Source organism: Zootermopsis nevadensis, unplaced genomic scaffold (assembly GCF_977971745.1).
Source record: "Zootermopsis nevadensis isolate Lab colony 2312 unplaced genomic scaffold, Znev_1.0 Znev_ptg000217l, whole genome shotgun sequence".
Classification (NCBI taxonomy): Eukaryota; Metazoa; Arthropoda; class Insecta; order Blattodea; family Termopsidae; genus Zootermopsis; species Zootermopsis nevadensis.
In genome coordinates, this window is record NW_028259347.1 from 328,753 (window position 1) to 354,607 (window position 25,855).

Genomic DNA, 25,855 nt, shown 5'->3' on the forward strand with positions numbered 1-25,855 from the left:
CTTCTTAGGAGTAATCCAAAGGATGCAGTACAAGTCATTTCATACAACAAACATAAACTTCAGGACTTCATTCAATATATGTAAACCTCAGTACTTTTGACACAATGCAAGGACGTGTTTTATATGTGAATGTACATAACCTTCAGATTCTGCAATACAGGTATTAAAAAAAATTACAAATTAATATACATAAACCTCAGAATTTTAAATAGAAATGCAAAACCACTTTAAATATAGATTATAGATATACATAAAACTGAAGAAATTTCAGCAGAGGTGAAATAAACTGCAGAATGGAAAGTGTGAGTGATGAGGTGACCTCTCAATGCACGCTTGAACACCTTTAAATCATTTAGAGTTTAAATTGTTGGTGGAAAATTATTAAATAACTTGGTACGCGTATAGTACGTTCCTTTTTGACGTTTATTAGGGTTAGCATAGACTATACAAAAATTATATGCTTGTAGTTAATTTTTATTTCAGTGTTGTTGAGATTTGTCAAACTTGTTTCCACTTGCAAAATAAAAGTCTAGGTGTCCATGAAACCCAAAGTTTCTGGAAATAAATATGACATGCGCCCTGATGTGGAGAAAAGGTGTTTAGAGTATTACAGTAAGTGCAGTACGTGAAAGTATTATAACAATGCCGCATGGAAGTTACTGTAACTAAAACATTTCACTTTCCTTAGTCGTTATAACTTGAAACTGTTGCTTGTGTTTTCCAGGTCGTGGAGACAGCATCTAGTGCTCAGAAGTCAAGCACGACGGATCCGTTCTACCGTCGTCAGTGCTGGGAAATAATTTGCTGTTTCTTGGTGGCATCCCTGAATTTTAATGATGATGAGAATAGAGTGCAGCAGCTTTTCTCCTGTCCAAGGTATATAAGAGCAGTTGGAGGCAGAAGAATATTGTCAAACTAACCTCATTCTTGATATTAAAATAGTGTACAAAATAAAAGATGTTTTTCCAGCCTGATGGTACTAACATGACATAACAGATTGTTAATCACTGGCTTTTCTTCGCAGAATTGTAAGCGAGTCCCAAGGCAGTCTATGAGGCACTGATATAGATTTTTCTCTGAGCACCCAGAACTCATTATTTACTGGTACAGTGAGCCCGTTAGAGGCTGTATCACAATTAGTTTGTGTTTAGTATCATGCCAGTACCAGGAGGCTTCTACAAGTAATGTATTTCTTTGTCATATCATAAACCCAGATTTCCCATTTGCTCTGTGCCTCTTACATCAGTTGCTGATTTAGGAAGCAGCTACTGCATTGGCCACTGCTGTGACCATTGAACATTAGGATGTGAGTGTAATTATCTGTACTCATTGTGATTCGCTGTTGCAGTTTTGATGATCCACATGTGGAGATCTCCGCAGTCCATGGGATTCCGTTCAGATTGCAGGACAAGCAAGCCAGAGCCACTCACCAGATGGCAGTCACAGGTAAGTTCATCCATTTGAGTAAATTGTTTAATAAAATTCTTTTCTGAATTACAATGCCATTATTGAAGGAAGAAGACCTTTTGTCCTGAAAAGTAGTAAATGTTTTTAATGAAATAAAGAACTTGTCTATTTCTTCTATTGAGACTACAAAGAAACAATGAAGAACGTGATTTTTCTTTGCCAGTTTAAGGAACCACATTTTGAGGCTGACCTCCACATAGTTCTATAATTGAGAATGCATGGAGTTTACCTCCATGCTCCCACTGCCTCATGGCATTGCGCTTAGTCACAACGATAACTTCAGCTGATATAGCGAACCATTAAATGTTTAAAAACCATAATCGGTGTTTGTTTTCTGTAAGTCCAAGTGGTGTTAGAACCCAAAGACCACTGTGAGAACCTGAAATCTCTCTTAAAACCACATTTAGTACGTGAACTTGTTGAAAGCGTCTGCTTCATATCTGGAACAGCCAGTAAGGCCTGTTGTGTAAGTTGGTAGGAGTGTTTGTTGCTGCAGCCATGAAAGAGTTACGACGGTGTTCCTTGTGTGTCACTGCACAATGGTGGCGATATCACAGGCAGCTGGTGAGTTCAGTTTTATAAATTTAGATTGTTCAACATTGAAACAATTTATATTACTGTTGGTGAAGTTTCCACCTTTGCTTCCAGAAGGCATTATAAAGTGGCATTACTGATGGTGATATGGAAAATAAATCTAATTGATACGGCTACCTCTTGCCCCTTGTCGGTTGAATTCACCTTAGTAGTAGAAGTGCTACAGATGTTGGCTGTGTTGTAGTGGCTTGCCATTTCTTAATCTTTCATTTACGTCCTTTCTTTATGACATCAAAACAGGCGAACCTGAAGGGCATGGACCGACTGGTGTTTATAGACTCCCTTGCTGTCATAATGGGGCACGAGGAGAGGGAGCCGTGTAAGCCGGGACACCTCGGCTCCAAACAGACGGCAAGCGAACTGTTCGTTAAATATCCACTGAATCAGTGGCAAGGGAAGTTGCGTGGGTCTGACGTGACGTGTGTGAGTTGTAGAGTTTGTAGTTGCAGTATTATGACGTGTGGAATAATGGCCCACTTGGCGAATGTTTTAAATTTGCTGGGGAGGAGGAAAGAAAGGCTCCAGTATGAATCTGTGAGCGAGGGAGTTAAGAATTTGTCAGGTCGCTGGTTGTGACCCGTATTTAAAGTTAACTTGTGAATGGGTTTGTAATGAACTTGACAGAATTTGTCTTCTGAAAATGGAAGGTCCTTGTTCATTGGCTAAGGTGGGAGTGTTAACTGCTTGGTGAAGTAAAACTGTGTGTTCTTAGAAGAGTGTGATGTCTTGATTTCTTGAATGTGAATGTATTTTCTCTTTCTGGGAGTAGCAGATTACGAGAAACAGAATGATCCTTCAGATTTTACTGAGCACCACGTGATCCGCGTACTGCCAGCCAGAGAAGCGTTGAAGTACGTGCGGCAACAGTTGGCAGACCGACTTGATGTCAGAAGATTAAACCTGCTGGGACAAAGAAGGAACCTCGTATCCGCAAGAGACTGATATCGGTCTGAACCAGGCATTCGTTGTGTGAGTACATGAGCATTAGAATGTATTTGATGTGGTTGTTGTGTGAGAGAGATGAGTCTGTCCAATTTTATTAGGTACTTTAGATGTTGTGATTGTAAGTGTGAGAGTTGATATGTTGAAAGACGTAAATGTGGTGAGGGATTGGCATTATTGCAGTATCTGTGGTACGCTAGAGGCATTCATGATATTGTTCATAGGATATCAGAATGTGAGGTTTATTTATCCTTTTTAGACGAGGGTGGTGACTATTTGTGATAAGGTTTTGTTACATGTGAGATGTGTGCAGTGCTGAGGAGCCTTTAATGTGGTCTGTTTACTAATTAATAAGTGAGCATTTGCCAGTGTAAGTAATTTAGTTTTGTGCACAGTGAGCGGAGCTGCCGGGATATTTTCTGTGCTTTTGGTTAATTTTGAGAGTTTGCTGTGTTGAGCAAGGGGATCGGTTACAAAACTTGTAAGTTTGTGGTGTGGTGTTCGTTATGAATTTGGATTTGCTTGCAAAAATGGAGATGACTGTCAGAGGTTCCATTTATTTGAGACTTAACCATAAGTTGAGAGTTGTCAGGTGTCAGTCTCATGGACATGTGATGAGGCTCAGTATTACTTCTGGTATATTCCGGGGTTGCGTGTGGGGTAAGGGGATTTGCATTAGGATTGAGGAGTGGTTTGGTTGGTTGGAACCAAGTATAGAAAGGCAGTGCCACTTATGTGGGTCACAATGTACCAGTGCTGGTGTTGTCAGGATTGTTATTTTATGTCTGTAAAATGGTTGTGAAGAGTTCTTGGCTTACGAAAGACTAATTTGTTAGTGTTGTCAGTCAGATTGTTTATAGGAAGAATGTAGAGATTGTGTTTTTGTGTGTGTGAGAGAGAGACAGGCCGAAGTTATTGACCATTTAGCTTGGTTAAAGATTGTTGACCTGGAAATGAAATGATATATGATGTCTGTTTGGTGTTCGTTGACCACCTTAGCTGCTCCCTCATAAATATATTTTTACATAACCCCTCCTTCCTCTCATCTTGGGCTCCCATATCGCACCCACTAAAACCCTCAGTTATTTTTTTAGAGGGCAGAAATCAGGAAGGAAATGCATACAATACGAAACCCGTGTCTCCCCTCCTTTCATTTCTAGAACTACTACTGTAAGAATCCGCGCTGAAATGGAAGGGAGAGGACTTTAAGTGGTACAGCTCTTTTGCAGGATTTTTGTTAAAATATTAGAGTGTTTGAGCTGTCTGTGAGTGAAGATTCCTTTGCGTATGATTCTTGGAGGTAGAACGTAGCTTTGTTTGTTGCACGTTTTATTGATCTTGTTATTGGGTAGTCAATCAACATACGATCACGATGTTGAAGGGGTCCCGGGATATTAATAAACATTGTGACCACAATCAGAAATTCTCGTGTAGACATGCTGTCAATTCAGTAATCAGCGTGCACTAAAACTCATCTCGTAAAACTGTTTATTGACGTAATGTCAGATACAAAATATTGTTTTGTAGAATTGCTTTCTTTATTTTGTTGTGTTTCTACTTGTTACATTGAGATTGCTGCTGCTGGTGTGTCATGGAGAGATGTTTCCTCAAAGTAAGAAATTTTTGGTGGCTCTCCTTTACTTAGTGGGGAATCCCCACGTCCACATTACAGAATGTCTAAGTATTTGCGACCGGGTTGGTGGCCCCAGCACCCTGCCAGTTTCTTTGGCACTTACAGTCATCCTTCCATCATGTTATGTGAATTGGGTGTGGAGCGAGAGAGAGAAGGCAGGCAGTTGTCTTCTGGCAAACTGCTGCTTCTGTAATTGCTGGAAATGTGACCATACGAGTAACCAAGACTTTGAATAAAAATCTGCCCCAAGATGTGGGCGTAGGTTTGCGGATTGTTTTAAAAAGGGTAGCAGAAAAATTGAACGTAGTTTAGCGTAATGAATGGCGCGTTGCTTTGGTTAACAAGGAAATGATCATTTTTTTACCGTAGCCGAAACAAATTATTTACGAACACACAGTCACGAAGGTCATATTGAACGGCTTTTCGCGTTTGCTTTACTTTATCGTTTTGTCGTCTGATTTGACTTCGTTTGTCCCCACCATCTTCCTACGTGATACGACCATAATTCGTTGCGTTGGATACGTTACTGGGCGGGGGAAAAGGGTCCCTTTGTAATTTATGAAAGTGACATTTGACAACTTCCTGAAGCGTAGCCTAGAACGTTTGTACATTGGCCGACAGAATTCGTGTATTTCTACATTGTTTTGAGGTCTTGTTCGTCCTCGTAATCGTTAGAAAACAACTCGGCTCAATTTGAATACTAAGAAAAGTGTTAAAACTAGCTACTACGTGTTTGTCCAGGAAGGCACTGATGTTTTGTAGTTGGTAATATTACCAGTTTGTTACGATTCTAGTGAGGCAGTCAGAAAGGGAAAGAATGAGCACGGAAGTTGCATATGGCAGATCAGATGTTTGGAAGAAGATGGCAATAATGATGATGACAGTAATTGCAGTAAACTTGTCTTCGCGATGTGTGTGTTACTTTTTCTTCAGAATCGTCACCTTTACTCGGAACACCTGATGTGATCTGGATATGCCATTCTGGTCGCTGTGGTGTGACAGCAGATAGGTTGCGGTGTTTAAATATCAGTGTTGTAATGCAGTTTGGAATAAGCAGGGTTCCTAATGACGTAGGATGTGGAAAGAGGCAACTCCATTCTGAATGAATCTGGTTTCATGTGGAATGTCACGGCCATTGCACTTTGAAATTTTCTGGAAACTCGGCTATGCTGTCAGAGGAATTTTGCACTTATCTTCATCCAAGATTGTTTCCTTCCACACAAAAGTCTGAGCTACGCCGCAGTTTAAAATATAAGGTGACATTTCCATTGATCTGTCTTTTACACGAACATTTGTCATTTCAGAGTTGGTGACCGTGAAATAATGACTTTCTGTACAGACTGGATGCAGCGGCTTGTTATCGTTTAGGTTCAGCTGTAACAAGGTAAATGTTAGGTGGAAGGAATATGTTGTTTGTGGCAATTCTTACTAATATAGAATATCGCAAGTTCTTATCTAATAAAAGAATTATTAAGAAATCTGTCAAACTGCCCTCCACTCTTTCCATTTTAGTTTTGATTAGATCGATCATTGCTGGTGGACGTCGTGGTCTCATACAATTGAACAAAGTTTGAGGTAAGGGATTCCTATTTATTATTATTGTTCATCACATTTATTGTTTTCATCTGCATTTTTGAACTCGTGTACGAGAATTAGACTTGTCTTCTTTTTAACACAATTTCAATTAACATTAGATTGACTTGTGTGTGTTCACGGCAACATTGATAATAAAAGAATATTCCAGTAGGCAATTAACTTTTTACAATTTTAAAGGAATTAAACGTGTTTCGTATCCCAGAATCTAAATAAAAATATGTCGATGCTAAGAAGTGGGGTTTATATTCTGAACAATAATTCTAACGCTTTTCATATCTTGATACATCGACATTATTAAAGCGTTTTAGGGAACTGAGAAGAAATTTTATTCCGGTTTCACAAGCCTAATTATCGACAAATCTCCCTCTCATTATCTCCCTACATCAGCAGATTAAATCCGGGGAATGTTTGCTATTATTGAGTGCAAAGAATTTATGGGTGCAAAACGTGGTCTCTCTCTTTCAGGGAGGAACATAGACTGAGGGGCTCTGAGAACAGAGTGTCGAGGAAGATGTCTGGACCCAAAACGGGAGTGGGACGGATAACAGAGAAAAATGCATGACGAGCTCCTCAGCCGATGTTTTTAGGGCGAGTTGAAAGTTTACAAGGCCTGAAGGGAACACCTCGGCGTAGGTGGGAAGATAACATTAAGACGAATCTTACGAAGATGGGTCTCAATGGAGTGAACTGGATGCAACTGACTCAGGATAGACCCCGGTGGTGGGCTTTTGTGAACACGATGATGTACCCGACAGACATTAAGGTGGCTCATAAATCCTTTGAAAGTGTGACAAAGTTCAAATACTTGGGAACAACAAAAACGATTCAAAATGATGCTCACGACGAAGTTAGGAGGAGACTAAATTCCGGAAATGCTCGCTACATCTCAGTTCGAAATATTTTGTCTTCCCGTCTGATTTCTAAGAACCTGAAGATTAAAATATACAAAACAATAATCTTGCCTGTTGTGTGGTATGGGTGCGAAACATGGTCTCTCACTCAGAGGGAGGAACACAGATTGCAGGTGTTTGAGAATCGGGTGTTTAGGAGGATATTTGGGCCTAGGAGAGAAGATGATGGGGCATGGAGAAAACTGCACAATGACGAGCTTAAAAATATGTACTCCTCCCCCAATATTGTCAGGGTGATTAAATCGAGAAGAATGAGATGGTCTGGGCATGTAGCGTGCATGGATGGGACAAGAGGTTTGCACCGGGAAGCCTGAGGGGGAGAGACCTCTGGGGAGACCTAGACGTAGATGGGAGGATAATCTCAGGCGGGATCTATGGGAGATAGGAGTTGAAGGAGACTGGATTTTGTTGGCCCAGGACAGGGTCCGGTGGAGGGCTTTGGTTAGTTCGGTGATGAACCTTCTGGTTCGGTAAGCCATCTAGTTAGTTAATCGGTCAACGACATGACCAGCTTTCTTATTAATTATGATTGTCCCAGTTGGCGCTGCTCGCAACATTTATCTTCGTTGCAACTAAAGGTACGACATTTTATTTTACATCCATTGTCCTAGCACTGTGCGAGATTATGTCAAGAACTTCTTTACAGTTCGTGTACTGATTAAGTTACAAGTTCACGCTGCAACCTGTAGCAACTAGATATCGTGTCAGTGTTAACTGATTTTCCGTTTATTCATGCAAGTGGAATGGGACATAATGGCCACCCGATATGTAGGACTGTTTGTAGTGGCAGCTTGCTGCAATGGAGTGCGATACTGACCGGGTTAATACGACCCACACAATCGTATGTCCCAGTGACGCATTAAACCACGGAAGACATTGTACACAACCTTGACTTAATCACATTAACGTATAGATGCTTCTGGAGTGTGTGCCCATAAGAATAGCAGTAACTTGGGTGTGCTGTTTGAATGGATTTATCTGAAATGACATATGGGAATACCTCCCCCTACAAGCGTTGATGGGTACCTCATTCAGGCGTAAGCTCCCAGTCTATTTGCGCAAACGCAATTATGACAGAAACAATATCTGCTGTGGAAACCTCAAATCTTACAATATAGTTCTGGTTTGAGGGGGTAAGTAGAGGATTACATGACCTACCAAGCTAAGATGCTAGATGTGGGAATTCCTTTTCGAAATTTTTTGCTCAGAATATAACTTTTGGGCCAAGCTGGTGCGGCATTACTTTTCTCTCTTTAACTCCCTCTGCATTTATGACCTCCTCCCCCCCCATCTGGACACATCACATCAACTGGATGCTGTATGGACGTAGAATACCACGCGGCAAACACATACGTACTGTGGCAAAGTCCGTCATAAATAAATATGAATCTGCCTTCAATGTGTGGATAATGGCAACCCATATCAACATGAGTACCATCAGACATACATGAATGTACAAAAGAAATGTATTTAATCTCGATCTTATGTATACATGGGATATACGGATATCCGCACGTAGGAACGTTGAAACTTCGATATCAGCAGACGTGCGTGATTACACCAAACGCACTGATGATAATGTTTGCCATGTATTGCCTTACGTCAGTGGTCCCCAACCTTTTTTTTCCTTTCTCTGGACAAATAAGATACGGACACCAAATAATACACAAAACAACACGACGTTTATTGATACAAGAAACCACGCAATCAAAAATACTTAATTTTATAAGTACAATTATTATTACTCAAGTGGGAAGTTAGTGTGATGTTTGGCACTGCATTTCAGCGGCCAGTTTTACAAATTTGGGAGAGTAGGATGATGTTGCTGCTCGCAATCGTCAAGATGGGCATTAGTACGTAGAGAACTGTGCTTTGATTTTATAATGTTCATGGTTGAACGGCATTTATTATTCAGTATAACCTCTTTCCTTATCAACGCGGGCACCGCGTTGGGGACCACTGTTGTACATTATTTCGCCCTCACATCTTCATCAGTTATCAGAGTGATTATTCTCTTGTAACATTGATGTCACTGTTAGGTCAAGGTCATGACAAAGTCAAGACAAGATCGCCCCAATAGTTTGCCAGATAGAGGTCTTTAAAATTCTCAAGGTCATACGTATTTATGCCAAACGGCAAATACCTGATTGACCATACTCATGTCAAAATGAGGTCACGTATAGGTCAAGGAAGCCACGACAAATTCGGCCCAATAGTTTCGTAGATACTGGTCTTAAAAAATCTCAAGGTTATATCTTCTCACCAATATTTCTGCTAGCCAGCCATCCTAGGGCCACACCCTTTACCCCAGGGCCACTACCCCAGTCGCACCCCTTCCCAGGGCTATCCCCTTCTTTGGGCCAACCCTCATGATCACCCCTACCCAAGATCGCCCCCCCGGGACCATCCCCTCAGGATCCCTGCAGCATCACCATATCCCAGGAACCACAGGATCCCTTAGGACCCCAGGATTCCCTGGACACTGCCCTCTAGGATCACGGCAGGATCCCCGAAGACAATCACCTCTAGGATCCCCTATAACCCCCTCCAGGATTCCTCGGATTTACCAGGACTCCCCATGACCATCCTAGTATTCCCCACAGATTTCCTAGGATCCCCAAAAAAGGATTCCCTACCCAGATCTAGCAGAATCTGCCACCAAACATTTCCAACAGAATATCCCACGATCGCAACCCATGATTCCCAGGATATTCCCCTGGATTCACCACATAATATTACCCACGATCCTGCAGGATTCCCCACCAAAAATCCCCATATTATCCCACATAGGTTCCACAACCAGAATTCAAAACGCGACCTAACCCCCGCGCTCTAACCCCCGCGCCCTAACCCCCGCGCCCTAACCACCCCGCGCCCTAACCACCCCGCGCCCCACGAAGGGAGGTGGAGGCCCAGGCCGTTTCTTGAGCGAGCAGAGGCGCGGACCCGGCTCCGGACAATGGCCCGGGCGCCGGGTTCCAACGAACCGCCCGAGTCGGACGAGTCCAACTCGTTGGCTTTGCGCTCGCACGCTACAGGAAACAGGACCTCGTGGGCGAGGCAAGTCGTCCAACTCTTTCGACTAACCGACCTGGCAACAGATCTTGTCTAGGGGCTGAGGCTCACCCTCCGTCCCGCGATTTGGTTTCATTCGATTAAATCATTGAGTTTTCGCTGCTCGTAGTATTTTCGCTTCGAGTGTTTTATTACTGGACGTATAATTTTATCTGCCCCTTATTCATCTCTGCCGACACGCGGTGGATGAGTTTTTCATCTTTGCCTTTCCCAGCATGCTCCGCGAAACTTGTTTTCTCCGAACAAGTTGAGTTTTTCCCGGTTGTCTGTCTCCTGCTTCGGTACAGCGCGGATGTACGAAGTCTTTACGTAAGTTGGGGCTTCAGTCGGCCATTTTGATATTACGTCTCAGCTTGTGTTTGGTTTAATTCTCGATTTATTCGACAGCCAAAGAGTTGTTGAAGCTTTCGTGGTGGTAGTACGAGGCTCTAGATAACGACCCTGACTTATATGCATTTGTGTCTGGCGTGATATAAGATCGTCTATATATTTTTCTCTAGGACTGTGACAACGCACATGCGAGAGTACATGTGTCCTGTTGTGTGTCCTCGGGTGCTACGTCCTGTACAACGAGAGCCTACTTAAGTCATTCAAGGTGAGTTGCATGAAATATTCCGTCCTCTGAAGTAGAGAGTTCTTAAAGTACGTTGAGGATAAAACGTGACTTGGCCTAGGTCGCACAAGACAAGATGGCTGAAATGACTTTGCAACACTGAACTAAGTATTCTGAGATATTATTTTATTTTACGTTTTGATTGTTCTGTGATTCTGCCCACGCATTCCGTCTCCTTCTAGGTCAGTGGTAACAACCACGTGACACTCGTTCAAGACTTGAGGTTCACGGAGCGGTGAGGATGACGGCCGCTTACATCGTGAGGTCGCTAACACGACAACCCGAAAATTATATTACAGCAGCAGCGAACTAAGGACTCCGCTGAGTACAATGAGAAATTGTCAGATAATGCCCACTGATCGAGTTTCAGAGCGTACGTACAGAAGCGACGTAATTATAAATTCTTGTCATTATGTCTGCTTTGAGGTGATTGGCGGAGCCCTCTTCACATTCACGGTGATTATGATATCATCATTCTTCATCGCCGTCGTGAACCTCTGAACCAGAAGATTTTTCCACGTCTCGCTCCTGGACGCTGCTCTGTGACGTCGTCTGGCTCGAGACGTCTGAAACGATGAGGCACCAGTGAGCGATGGACTCGGGTGAGTACGGTGATGTATTATTTCGAGGTTGATTAAAAATTATAATGACTTTCGTAGATAGTGTTCTGTGGGAAATTAAAAATTAGTATGTCTCGACGGTAATGTAGTGACTGAGTAAAGCCTGGTCTACGTGGATGGGGTTTCGCGAAGGTACCGATATCGCCAAAATCAAAGAATGTTTGAAACCCCCTACGTACGGTAAGGAATCGAGTTCTTTTATGAGTTTGAAACAGAAAGGAAAAGTTACAGATCATTTGAGAATTGTTGATGGGAAAGATTGGAAAAGGAGAAAATGCAGACAAATGGACACGCACACTTGCGGTATGAGACCAGTTTCTTGCGTCTGTCTTGTTGTAAACATGTACGGCAGTCATCGTGTAGCTGACAGTCGTTTAACTGGTCAAAGCCTTTCTCTTCGTGTACAGACACAGAAATTTTAAAAACTGACTGGTCGTCCTTACTTCATTTCTGTTGGATAAATTTCGTAAGGAAATGCTGTTGGTGTTAGGTGGACCGAGTATTGCGTACGGAGTCTGTATTGATTTGGATTAGCCGTCTGCCATGGACGCGACTGAGTAGGCGTTCTTTACGCGGTGATGGAATTAGACAGAGCTGCTAGAATGTAGTGCTGTATAGAGCAGAGGTTCCCAAAATATGGAGAAACATTTTCAACATCCTTTGCTTGATTGAGGCAGTCATCAGAACGAAGTATCGTTCTGCGTTGTATCCCGAAGGATGGTGATGGGATACAGGAGCGTAGACCAAGAGGAAGTGCGTTGATATTCAAGTCCACTTGTAGCAACACAGTAGAGATATATATTGAATTAAAGCTGCACCAGTTTACAGTATCTCGAGTCAGAAAGCTATGAAGGCGTAATTTATAACAGTTATAATTACTCTTCGCTAATACAAATTGCAGTTTTGTGGACTTTCAGTTTATTCTGTGTATAGTAATATAAAATATCGTCAAATTGAGTACCTGATGTATTTTCCTAATCAATGAAATTCCTCTGTTATGGAAACTGAAGGGTTACAACTGCAAGGAAACCGAAATTTGAGTCTATCGTGAGTCACTGCAGTCTGATTCACATCTCTGGATACTCTTTATACAAAAACACAGTTTAATATTAAGTCTCACCGCTACTAAATCTTCCGAAATAATTCATTCCCTTCCTAAGAGGGTTCATAAATTAACTTTATGTGTGCTCTTTGAAATGAAAAAATAAGCATCATTAACCCCATGAAGCCGTAGGTCGTCTGAATAATATTTAAGAATTCAGTCCGTACCGCGAAGAAAACACAACACTTCACCATTACGAAGAACAACTGGTTAACGCTGTTTAAGGAAATGATCGCTGTTTATTCCGAGAATCATAGTTCGTCTGAATTATATTTAAGAATTCAGTCCGTACCGCGGAGAAAACACAACTCTTCACCATTACGAAGATCAACTGGTTAACGCTGTTTAAGGAAATGATTGCTGTTTATAGTGAGAATCATAGAAGATCCATAAATATAAAAGGCATCATAATTAAAGCACTTGGTACGTACGTTGAAGTAAACTTTCAGAATTGAACTAATTGGTATTTAGCATTTTCTGTTGAAGGCTTAATGTACCGGTTACATAACTTTTTCTTTATCAGTATTACTTCCCCCTACTCGCTTGTAAATAATCTTCTTGAATCTCTTTCCCTAAGTGTTTTCAAGTTCGGATTGTCTTACAGAGTGAGAAACGAAGTATTACGCCTGTCTAAATCATCAAGAAATATTATAGGACTGTTAACTCAGTTGAAGCATCTCTCTCTCTGTCTGTCTGTCTGTCTGTGTTTTTAATAAGTTCCGAAGATTAGGATGGGTTGACACTCAGGTTACAGTAAATTGGTTCATCGATTCTCGACAGATTCTGACGAATTTAGGACCGCGTTCAGGTGTGTGTTGCTCTAAAATCCAGTCGTTCCTCAGCTCGAATATTTGTTGCGCCATTGAACAATGTCTCGAGAATAATAGCAAAACTTGAAGAAGGTCTGTTTGCAGCACATCCTTACACTGAGATTCAGTGTAGGTAGCACCCGTTAATACTTGATTGAACGGTGGTAATTAATCTTGTTAATGGTCCCGAAGAACTCTATTCCTAGAACACAAAGTTAGGTTGATACTGACGGACAGAAATCGAATAATCCCAACCGTAGTTTAATGGCGACTATTCCAATGGGACCAGCCGACTTTTCCAAGACAGAATCAGTACTGACTGTCTTCTGATTGGTCCTCGATGCAATTCGAAAGTATTGATTTCTTTCCATTGAGTTCGTCACAGATGGCTCGTCTTATCTTTGGTTCCGTATTTTTCCGATAGACTGCGTCATTGTGTTTGAACGTCGTGTCCTCGAGTAAATGTGAGGCAATATTTTCGATATATTTTGTAGAAGTTTGACATAGGACACCAATATGTTACCACAAGTTTGACGTGCGCCACGAATTACGCGCCCACCAAACATTGCAATTGATGTACCAGAGATTTATATTCAGTTTCTTTGTGAGGCGATTTATATTAATAAATGACGTACTATCATTCACGTATGTTTATTCCGATTCTTTCGTTACATGATACTTATTTATAGTGAGTTAGATTGGGTCATCGTTAAGCATGAATCTGCTACGTATTTGCGTCAACATCTACACAGCATCAATTTTGGAAGAAATATTTCTTGTGGAAACATTATGTAATTTTAGACGTGTTATGACATTTTACATGCATTTAAGCACTAATTGTGTTATATAGGAATTGTGTGAGCGCTTAATATCGTTATTGATAAGTCGTCGTGGCCGACTTTGCGCATCCTCCACCTCACGACTTTGATGCCTTCGTGCGAATTTCTAAAAATCGATAAGACATAATAGAGTATGAATATCATTAACTTACCTGTGGCATGACGTCCATACAAAATTTCAATAATTTCTGAGCATCCATTCGCTTTTTCCAAAATTCGTGCGCAGGAAACCATTTTGCACTGATGCAGATTACCCCGTTTTGGTTGGTTTGTGTTGGGTTAGGTTAGGTTAGGTTAGTGGGGCAGCTGCGCAGACGTTGTTGCGCAGTGCAGTCATATGACTTGCGCATGTGAGGGCACCTTCAGCTCGTTTTGGTTAATTGTATATTATTAAACACTCAAAAATTCGATTCCGTCACTTTAAAAAGTATATTATATTCTGGACTCCACTTTCATACCTGATTTAATTTTTTTAAAAGGATATTTTATTGGACACATACTTTCAGTAATTGCATGTACACCAATTACTTATCACTTAAATATGATGTTATTGAATATTTCATTGTGGAAGTATATATGTTGTCACACGAAGAATAATTTATTAAAATATTTATTTAATTTTATGTTACACTACATGTAATTACTACAGTGACCCCAGTCATCGTTATAAGGAATAAATATTTTCAAATTACATAAGTCCAGCTTCTGCAGATACGCGATATCTGTATATGATTTACGTGTTACTAACTCGTACAAACGTCTTTACTGAGCACACATGGCATGAAAATGTCCATTCACTGAAGTCGTATGTCTCAATGTGGCGAACCGCACATATTCTTGCATGTTATGTTGGATTGTTGTTTCAATTGTTTCTATTCTCACACGTCACCGAGAAGACATCCTTACACAGATTCAGTGTAGGTGGCACCCGTTAATACGTGATTGAACGGTGGTAATTAATCTTGTTAATGGTCCCGAAGAACTCTATTCCTAGAACACAAATTTGCTTTGATACTGACCGACCGGTATCAAATATTCCCAACCGTAGATTAATGGCGACTATTCCAATGGGACCAGCCGACTGTTCCAAGACAGAATCAGTACTGACTGTCTTCTGATTGGTCCTCGATGCCATTCGAAAGTATTGATTTCTTTCCATTGAGGTCATCACAGATGTCTCGTCTTATCTTTGGTTCCGTATTTTTCCGATAGACTGCGTCCTTGTGTTTGAACGTCGTGTCCTCGAGTATATGTGAGGCAATATTTTCTATATATTTTGTAGAAGTTTGACATAGGAAACCAATATGTTACCACAAGTTTGACGTGCGCCACGAATTCCGCGCCCACCAAACTTTGCAATTGATGTACCAGAAATTTATATTCAGTTTCTTTGTGAGCGATTTATATTAATAAATGACGTAATATCATTCACGTATGTTTATTCCGATTCTTTCGTTACATGATACTTATTTATAGTGAGTTAGATTGGGTCATCGTTACGCATGAATCTGCTACGTATTTGCGTCAACATCTACACTGCATCAATTTTGGAAGAAATATTTCTTGTGGAAACATTATGTAATTTTAGACGTGCTATGATGTATTACGCGAATATAAGCACTAATTGTGTTATATGGGGATTGTGTGAGCGCTTAATATCGTTATTGATAAGTGGTCGTGGCCGACTTTGCGCATCCTCCGCCTCACTACTTTGATGCCTTCGTGCGAATTTCTAAAATCGATAAGACATAATAGAGTATGAATATCATTAACTTACCTGTGGCATGACGTCCATACAAAATTTCAATAATTTCTGAGCATCCATTCGCTTTTCCCAAAATTCGTGCGCAGGAAACCATTTTGCACTGATGCAGATTACCCCGTTTTGATTGGTTTGGGTTGGGTTAGGTTAGGTTAGGTTAGGTTAGGTTAGTGGGGCACCTGCGCAGACGTTGTTGCGCAGTGCAGTCATATGACTTGCGCATGTGAGGGCACCTTGAGCTCGTTATGTTTAATTGTATATGATTAAACACTCAAAAATTCGATTCCGTCACTTTAAAAAGTATATTATATTCTGGGCTTCACTTTCATAGCTGATTTAATTTTTTTAAAAGGATATTTTATTGGACACATAATTTCAGTTTTTGCAAGTACACCAATCACTTATCACTTAAATATGATGTTATTGAATATTTCATTGTGGAAGTATATATGTTGTTACACGAAGAATAATTTATTAAAATATTTATTTAATTTTATATTACACTACATGTAATTACTACAGTGACCCCAGTCATCGTTATAAAGAATAAATGTTCTCAAATTACATAGGTCCAGCTTCTGCAGATAGACGATGTATGTATATGATTTACGTGTTACTAACTCGTACAAACGTCTTTACTGAGCACACATGGCATGGAAATGTCCATTCACTGAAGTCGTATGTCTCAATGTGGCGAACCGCACATATTCTTGCATGTTATGTTGGATTGATGTTTCACTTGTTTCTATTCTCACACGTCACCGAGAAGACATCCTTACACTGAGATTCAGTGTAGGTAGCACCCGTTAATACTTGATTGAACGGTGGTAATTAATCTTGTTAATGGTCCCGAAGAACTCTATTCCTAGAACACAAAGTTACGTTGATACTGACCGACCGGTATCAAATAATCCCAACCGTAGTTTAATGGCGACTATTCCAATGGGACCAGCCGACTGTTCCAAGACAGAATCAGTACTGACTGGCTTCTGATTGGTCGTCGATGCAATTCGAAAGTATTGATTTCTTTCCATTGAGTTCGTCACAGATGGCACGTCTTATCTTTGGTTCCGTATTTTTCCGATAGACTGCGTCCTTGTGTTTGAACGTCGTGTCCTCGAGTATATGTGAGGCAATATTTTCTATATATTTTGTAGAAGTTTGACATAGGAAACCAATATGTTACCACAAGTTTGACGTGCGCCACGAATTCCGCGCCCACCAAACATTGCAATTGATGTACCAGAAATTTATATTCAGTTTCTTTGTGAGCGATTTATATTAATAAATGACGTAATATCATTCACGTATGTTTATTCCGATTTTTCGTTACATGATACTTATTTATAGTGAGTTAGATTGGGTCATCGTTACGCATGAATCTGCTACGTATTTGCGTCAACATCTACACTGCATCAATTTTGGAAGAAATATTTCTTGTGGAAACATTATGTAATTTTAGACGTGCTATGATGTATTACGCGAATATAAGCACTAATTGTGTTATATGGGGATTGTGTGAGCGCTTAATATCGTTATTGATAAGTGGTCGTGGCCGACTTTGCGCATCCTCCACCTCACTACTTTGATGCCTTCGTGCGAATTTCTAAAATCGATAAGACATAATAGAGTATGAATATCATTAACTTACCTGTGGCATGACGTCCATACAAAATTTCAATAATTTCTGAGCATCCATTCGCTTTTCCCAAAATTCGTGCGCAGGAAACCATTTTGCACTGATGCAGATTACCCCGTTTTGATTGGTTTGGGTTGGGTTAGGTTAGGTTAGGTTAGGTTAGTGGGGCACCTGCGCAGACGTTGTTGCGCAGTGCAGTCATATGACTTGCGCATGTGAGGGCACCTTGAGCTCGTTATGTTTAATTGTATATGATTAAACACTCAAAAATTCGATTCCGTCACTTTAAAAAGTATATTATATTCTGGGCTTCACTTTCATAGCTGATTTAATTTTTTTAAAAGGATATTTTATTGGACACATAATTTCAGTTTTTGCAAGTACACCAATCACTTATCACTTAAATATGATGTTATTGAATATTTCATTGTGGAAGTATATATGTTGTTACACGAAGAATAATTTATTAAAATATTTATTTAATTTTATATTACACTACATGTAATTACTACAGTGACCCCAGTCATCGTTATAAAGAATAAATGTTCTCAAAATACATAGGTCCAGCTTCAGAAGATACACGATGTCTGTATATGATTTACGTGTTACTAACTCGTACAAACGTCTTTACTGAGCACACATGGCATGGAAATGTCCATTCACTGAAGTCGTATGTCTCAATGTGGCGAACCGCACATATTCTTGCGTGTTATGTTGGATTGTTGTTTCAATTTTTTCTATTCTCACACGTCACCGAGAAGACATCCCTACACTGAGATTCAGTGTAAGTAGCACCCGTTAATACTTGATTGAACGGTGGTAATTAATCTTGTTAATGTTCCCAAAGAACTCTATTCCTAAAACACAAATTTACGTTGATACTGACCGACCGGTATCAAATAATCCGAACCGTAGTTTAATGGCGACTATTTCAATGGGACCAGCCGACTGTTCCAAGACAGAATCAGTACTGACTGGCTTCTGATTGGTCGTCGATGCAATTTGAAAGTATTGATTTCTTTCCATTGAGTTCGTCACAGATGGCACGTCTTATCTTTGGTTCCGTATTTTTCCGATAGACTGCGTCCTTGTGATTGAACGTCGTGTCCTCGAGTATATGTGAGGCAATATTTTCGATATATTTTGTAGAAGTTTGACATAGGAAACCAATATGTTACCACAAGTTTGACGTGCGCCACGAATTCCGCGCCCACCAAACATTGCAATTGATGTACCAGAAATTTATATTCAGTTTTTTTGTGAGGCGATTTATATTAATAAATAAATATGATGTTATTGAATATTTCATTGTGGAAGTATATATGTTGTCACACGAAGAATAATTTATTAAAATATTTATTTAATTTTATATTACACTACATGTAATTACTACAGTGACCTCAGTCATCGTTATATAGAATAAATTTTCTCAAATTACATAGGTCCAGCTTCTGTTGATGGTCCCATAGAACTCTATTTCTAGAACACAAAGTTACGTTGATACTGACCGACTGAAATCAAATAATTCCAACCGTAGTTTAGTGGCGACTATTCAAATGGGACCAGCCGACTGTTCAAGACAGAATCAGTACTGGCTGACTATGGATTAGTCCTCGATGCCATTCGAAAGTATTGATTTCTTTCCATTTATGCTACTAATAAATAATGCAGTAACTTAAAATGGATCTGGATCTCTGGAGTCCAGCGCACAGACGTGGAGACATGGTGGGCCGTCGGATCTGCGCGTTGGCAGCCTCGCCTCTGAAGATGGCAGACCTCAAGTAAACAAATGGTCAGAGTGCAACAAGGTTTGCTGAAGGGAAATGTTTTAGCATCTATCCGAAACAAGAAATATTAAGTGGCGTTTCTTTGGAATTCCGTACGCCAAACGTCCTGTCGGCGACCTCAAGTTCAAGGTAACGAGAAGTTGATAAGTGGCAACGTAAGTTCTACATTGCGGTGTGTATTTTGTGAAAAGTACATAAATCATTCGCAAAATATCGCCGTGTCCAGAGGAAAAATGCCACCAAAATTACGAAAAAAACCTTAGTACCTGAAATGTCACATCGTACATTGCGTCAAAGTGGCCGCGCGGTCCTTGTAGCCTCTTGGTCGCAGGGACCGTGGGTTCGTATCCCACGCCTTTCTGTGATGTGCTTTCCTTTGTACAGGTAGAGTAGTATCCTGTCTTTTGTAACTCTTTTTAACAAATTTCTGTAAACGTCACGTGTTATTTCGCCTCTTTGTGTAGAGTCTCCTGTCAGAATGTGAAGTGTAATTGTGAGGTAATTTTTCAGAACTCAGATCTCATACTGACAGGAGCAATAATTCATGTACTTGCTGAGTTCGAACTAGTTAGAAGACGATTTTAATATTATCTTCCTATGTATGTAGTGCTGCCTCTTCAATAATATTTACTGTGTTTCTTCATTTTCTAATTCGGGGATGTTGGGTTTACAACTTCATGGTCATTGGTGTGGTACTATCCATTGATAAAATTTTCAGTAGCATAATGCGGTCATGTTCTCCAATGCAGGAAATTGTGATCATTCTTAAATCAAAGGCCAAGGAGTACAAAATATACATTGTGCCCACTTGGAAAATATTTGATATCGTTGCCACTATAAGTAGGAGCCTACAGTTGGAAGATTAATCAAGAGTAATAACAACACCTGCACATGGGAATCCGTAATCAGCCATTTCCAATCATCTCAGAGGTTCAAAACATATTTCCCTAAAATCCATCGTAATGTTTCCATGCCACACCCCCCCCCCCACGTCAATGAAGTGGCCAGTTACAATAAATATTCTTTCAAACACAGTACATGCATGCCTTGTGCATCAATATTATTGAAATGCCACCTTCCTTCCTTTTATTATCTTACAAGTAACATGAGATGCACATAACCTGAGAAATTTTGTGCTATACGTGTAATAATTGTAGACTGAAATCTTCATTCAACAATATTTTCCTTAGCAGTTTGTTTACCAACATTTGCAATTAACCATTATTCTGGTAACAGATTAATGCATTGGAAAATACAGGTAACAAATATGAAAACATGACTCCATTCTTCCACACTTTCACAGTTTGTTGATAATTTGTCAGAAGACGGCATTCTAAAATTTCCATGCAAGAAAGAGCATGTTCATGAACCTAAAAGCAAATATTGTCATCTATGCTACATTGTATGAGCTTCTGACACTGACTTTATATAAACCACAAATTAATAAATAAAGTTTAATCAAAATTCTTAACCCTCTTCCAGCCTAAATACTTGAAAGCACTTTTGTTCGTGGTCTTTGGTATCTTAGACATTCGAATTTTGTTCCTGTCTCCTAGTGAAATATGTTGAAATGGTGACTGTCTTTGCGTTGCCACAGCGTTCTCTTCACTTATTGGTTTCAGTTCCCAGACTGTTCTAACGTAACGTTAAACTTTCGTGTGTGTGAAATGATAGAGGTTTCAGTCTTTTGAATAAGGGTAGGAGATGGATAGAGATTGAAATGTTATAAGCTCTCTGCATAATGTCCTTATATTCTTAGTTGCATTTAACAATTTCACCAGTACATTAGTAAGAAGTGTGATGGCTCCCCCAGTGGTGAATCGTTTTCCGTTTGCTACGTGAGGAATCACATATAACCACTGTAACTGTCTGTAAAGAAATCTAAAATGTCAAGGGATTCTATAATAACTTCATTTAAAATAGTGTCAGGTTTGCCGTAATGCAAAGAATATTTTGATGAAAATGGATTATACAAATGCTTATTACTCTGGTACATTGCAGCCAAAATACAAATTAACGCAGTTCACTTTAGGATGGCAGGAGCATGTGGGTAAGTGTAGATTAGTACTGAGGGAACGCGATAAGACCGCAAAGTTAGGATCGTGGTTATTCAGCTGCTTGGAGGGAGGAAAAGTCAGGCAAAATTTACCGCAGTGAGGAGATGGTCAGATTCCTGGTTCCCAAAAAAAGGAGGCATAATATTGTTTCTTTAAAGTGGTGCTAAAGAGAATATTTTATATTATGTTTCAGTGAACTACAGCACAGTTTACATTTACAACAAACTCATATATGATGGGTACCTGATGTAAAGTTTATGTAATCACAAATATATTTTGTATTCCTGATAACAACCACAATACTTCATGTGGACAAGAAGGCAGAAGGGCTTTAATTACGTTTCAGGTGCTTATAAGTTTACAAACTGTGGAGTGGTATTTCAGGCAGCATTTGGTTCGGCAGTGCCGTGTAGTGTTCGCGGAGGGGCATGTAACTCAGGTGTATTGTTGGTAGATGACAGGACAGTTCGTCAGGGTGCGCATATATTGATCATTGAATATCCCTCATGCTCCGCCGGTGGCGGGATGTGTTCGCTGTTTTTCAGACGTTGCCGTCCCTGCGTGCGAGAAAATGGCGCTGCTCCTCTGCTGTTATTGTTTACTTCGGACGGCGTGATGGTAGGATGCATGCCCAGTCGAGTGCAGCTTTACTCTCTTATATTTCCGATGCTTGCAAGTTTATTTGAACTGATGTTTGTCATCTTTCTCCTGTGTGAAGTACGTAAAGTGGGAAATATTTTGGTTGCACGAAAGGCCGGATTAGTTGCCAGTAGGTAATTAATGTGGTGTAGAGTGCCTTCGTAGTAAGAATTAATACTGGTCTCTCAATGCGGATGTTTATTTCTGTACATGGTTTTGTTTCAGGTAGGCGTGAATGCAAGCATATGGGATACTTCAGCCGTTATGCAGTTTCGAGTCCATCATTACTACGGAGGTAGCAAGACTTTGCTCCGGTAGCTGACATGACCATTGTGCATGATGGACACAATTCATCAGGCGATGCGGTTGGGATGACCCACAGACACGTAGTGGGAGCCTCAGTTTTTGTGACTTGCATGTGGAAATTCAGTAGCTCATTATTTACTGGTACAGTGAGCCTGTTAGAGGCTGTATCACAATTAGTTTGGGTTTAGTATCCTGCCAGTACCAGGAGGCTTCTACAAGTAATGTATTTCTTTGTCATATCATAAACCCAGATTTCCCATTTGCTCTGTCCCTCATACATCAGTTGCTGATTTAGGAAGCAGCTACTGCATTGGCCACTGCTGTGACCATTGAACATTAGGATGTGAGTGTAATTATCTGTACTTATTGTGATTCGCTGTTGCAGTTTTGATGATCCACATGTGGAGATCTCCGCAGTCCATGGGATTCCGTTCAGATTGCAGGACAAGCAAGACAGAGCCACTCACCAGATGGCAGTCACAGGTAAGTTTATCCATTTGAGTAAATTGTTTAATAAAATTCTTTTCTGAATTATAATGCCATTATTGAAAGAAGAAGACCTTTTGTCCTGAAAAGTAGTAAATGTTTTTAATGAAATAAAGAACTTGTCTATTTCTTCTATTGAGACTACAAAGAAACAATGAAGAACGTGATTTTTCTTTGCAGTTTAAGGAACCACATTTTGAGGCTGACCTCCACATAGTTCTATAATTGAGAATGCATGGAGTTTACCTCCATGCTCCCACTGCCTCATGGCATTGCGCTTAGTCACAAGGATAACTTCAGCTGATATAGCGAACCATTAAATGTTTAAAAACCATAATCGGTGTTGGTTTTCTGTAAGTCCAAGTGGTGTTAGAACCCAAAGACCACTGTGAGAACCTGAAATCTCTCTTAAAACCACATTTAGTACGTGAACTTGTTGAAAGCGTCTGCTTCATATCTGGAACAGCCAGTAAGGCCTGTTGTGTAAGTTGGTAGGAGTGTTTGTTGCTGCAGCCATGAAAGAGTTACGACGGTGTTCCTTGTGTGTCACTACACAATGGTGGCGATATCACAGGAAGCTGGTGAGTTCAGTTTTATAAATTTAGATTGTTCAACATTGAAACAATTTATATTACTGATGGTGAAGCTTCCACCTTTGCTTCCAGAAGGCATTATAAAGTGGCATTACTGATGGTGATATGGAAAATAAATCTAATTGATACGGCTACCTCTTGCCCCTTGTCGGTTGAATTCACCTTAGTAGTAGAAGTGCTACAGATGTTGGCTGTGTTGTAGTGGCTTGAAATTTCTTAATCTTTCATTTACGTCCTTTCTCCATGACATCAAAACAGGCGAACCTGAAGGGCATGGACCGACTGGTGTTTACAGACTCCCTCGCTGTCATAATGGGGCACGAGGAGAGGGAGCCCTGTAAGCCGGGACACCTGGCACTTGTTCTTTTCTTGGAGACAGCGATCAACATCCTCGGCTCCAAACCGACGGCAAGCGAACTGTTCGTTAAATATCCACTGAATCAGTGGCAACGGAAGTTGCGTGGGTCTGACGTGACGTGTGTGAGTTGTAGAGTTTGTAGTTGCAGTATTATGACGTGTGGAATAATGGCCCACTTGGCGAATGTTTTAAATTTGTTGGGGGGGAGGAAAGAAAGGCTCCAGTATGAATCTGTGAGCGAGGGAGTTCAGAATTTGTCAAGTCGCTGGTCGTGACCCGTATTTAAAGTTAACTTGTGAATGGGTTTGTAATGAACTTGACAGAATTTGTCTTCTGAAAATGGAAGGTGCTTGTTCATTGGCTAAGGTGGGAGTGTTAACTGCTTGGTGAAGTTAAACTGTGTGTTCTTAGAAGAGTGTGATGTCTTGATTTCTTGAATGTGAATGTATTTTCTCTTTCTAGGAGTAGCAGATTACGAGAAACAGAATGATCCTTCAGATTCTACTGAGCACCACGTGACCCGCGTACTGCCAGCCAGAGAAGCGTTGAAGTACGTGCGGCAACAGTTGGCAGACCGACTTGATGTCAGAAGATTAAACCTGCTGGGACAAAGAAGGAACCTCGTATCCGCAAGAGACTGATATCGGTCTGAACCAGGCATTCGTTGTGTGAGTACATGAGCATTAGAATGTATTTGATGTGGTTGTTGTGTGAGAGAGATGAGTCTGTCCAATTTTATTAGGTACTTTAGATGTTGTGACTGTAAGTGTGAGAGTTGATATGTTGAAAGACGTAAATGTGGTGAGGGATTGGCATTATTGCAGTATCTGTGGTACGCTAGAGGCATTCATGATATTGTTCATAGGATATCAGAATGTGAGGTTTATTTATCCTTTTTAGACGAGGGTGGTGACTATTTGTGATAAGGTTTTGTTACACGTGAGATGTGTGCAGTGCTGAGGAGCCTTTAATGTGGTCTGTTTACTAATTAATAAGTGAGCATTTGCCAGTGTAAGTAATTTAGTTTTGTGCACAGTGAGCGGAGCTGCCGGGATATTTTCTGTGCTTTTGGTTAATTTTGAGAGTTTGCTGTGTTGAGCAAGGGGATCGGTTACAAAAGTCGTAAGTTTGTGGTGTGGTGTTCGTTATGAATTTGGATTTGCTTGCAAAAATGGAGATGACTGTCAGAGGTTCCATTTATTTGAGACTTAACCATAAGTTGAGAGTTGTCAGGTGTCAGTCTCATGGACATGTGATGAGGCTCAGTATTACTTCTGGTATATTCCGTGGTTGCGGGTGGGGTAAGGGGATTTGCATTAGGATCGAGGAGTGGTTTGGTTGGTTGGAACCAAGTATAGAAAGGCAGTGCCACTTATGTGGGTCACAATGTACCAGTGCTGGTGTTGTCAGGATTGTTATTTTATGTCTGTAAAATGGTTGTGAAGAGTTCTTGGCTTACGAAAGACTAATTTGTTAGTGTTGTCAGTCAGATTGTTTATAGGAAGAATGTAGAGATTGTGTTTTTGTGTGTGTGAGAGAGAGACAGGCCGAAGTTATTGACCATTTAGTTTGGTTAAAGATTGTTGACCTGGAAATGAAATGATATATGATGTCTGTTTGGTGTTCGTTGACCACTTTGGCTGCTCCCTCATAAATATATTTTTACATAACCCCTCCTTCCTCTCATCTTGGGCTCCCATATCGCACCCACTAAAACCCTCAGTTATTTTTTTTAGAGGGCAGAAATCAGGAAGGAAATGCATACAATACGAAACCCGTGTCTCCCCTCCTTTCATTTCTAGAACTACTACTGTAAGAATCCGCGCTGAAATGGAAGGGAGAGGACTTTAAGTGGTACAGCTCTTTTGCAGGATTTTTGTTAAAATATTAGAGTGTTTGAGCTGTCTGTGAGTGAAGATTCCTTTGCGTATGATTCTTGGAGGTAGAACGTAGCTTTGTTTGTTGCACGTTTTATTGATCTTGTTATTGGGTAGTCAATCAACATACGATCACGATGTTGAAGGGGT

At 40.4% G+C, this 25,855-nt stretch overlaps 2 protein-coding genes across 5 annotated transcripts in view; both read left to right on the forward strand.

The window, feature by feature from the left end:
- Nucleotides 1–408: 408 nt before the first annotated feature.
- On the forward strand, nucleotides 409–6,387 carry LOC147870685 (transformation/transcription domain-associated protein-like). 2 transcript variants are annotated; one of them, XR_015533250.1, is made up of 5 exons: nucleotides 409–876; nucleotides 1,349–1,446; nucleotides 1,946–2,031; nucleotides 2,302–6,020; nucleotides 6,149–6,387. XR_015533250.1 is itself a non-coding variant. In XM_087342159.1 (4 exons), exons 2-4 carry the CDS (start codon nucleotides 1,434–1,436, stop codon nucleotides 2,635–2,637), a joined length of 435 nt encoding a protein of 144 aa, XP_087198285.1. In that variant the 5' UTR covers nucleotides 409–876; nucleotides 1,349–1,433; the 3' UTR covers nucleotides 2,638–6,387. The 2 variants fall into 2 exon arrangements, 1 of the variants encoding a protein (XP_087198285.1); XM_087342159.1 differs by having other exon boundaries at nucleotides 2,302–6,387.
- The window catches only part of LOC147870686 (transcription-associated protein 1-like), a 28,268-nt gene continuing 8,492 nt past the window's right edge, over nucleotides 6,080–25,855 (forward strand). The window contains exons 1-7 of one of the 3 annotated variants that reach the window (XM_087342156.1): nucleotides 6,080–6,211; nucleotides 6,698–10,527; nucleotides 10,719–11,433; nucleotides 22,311–22,874; nucleotides 23,373–23,458; nucleotides 23,729–23,950; nucleotides 24,291–24,496. In XM_087342156.1, coding sequence (XP_087198282.1) covers nucleotides 22,862–22,874; nucleotides 23,373–23,458; nucleotides 23,729–23,950; nucleotides 24,291–24,296 — 327 coding nt within the window. In that variant the 5' untranslated portion in view covers nucleotides 6,080–6,211; nucleotides 6,698–10,527; nucleotides 10,719–11,433; nucleotides 22,311–22,861 and the 3' untranslated portion in view covers nucleotides 24,297–24,496. The remainder of the gene's footprint in view (nucleotides 6,212–6,697; nucleotides 10,528–10,718; nucleotides 11,434–22,310; nucleotides 22,875–23,372; nucleotides 23,459–23,728; nucleotides 23,951–24,290; nucleotides 24,497–25,855) is intronic. The other 2 variants (XM_087342155.1, XM_087342157.1) reach the window with 2 other exon arrangements.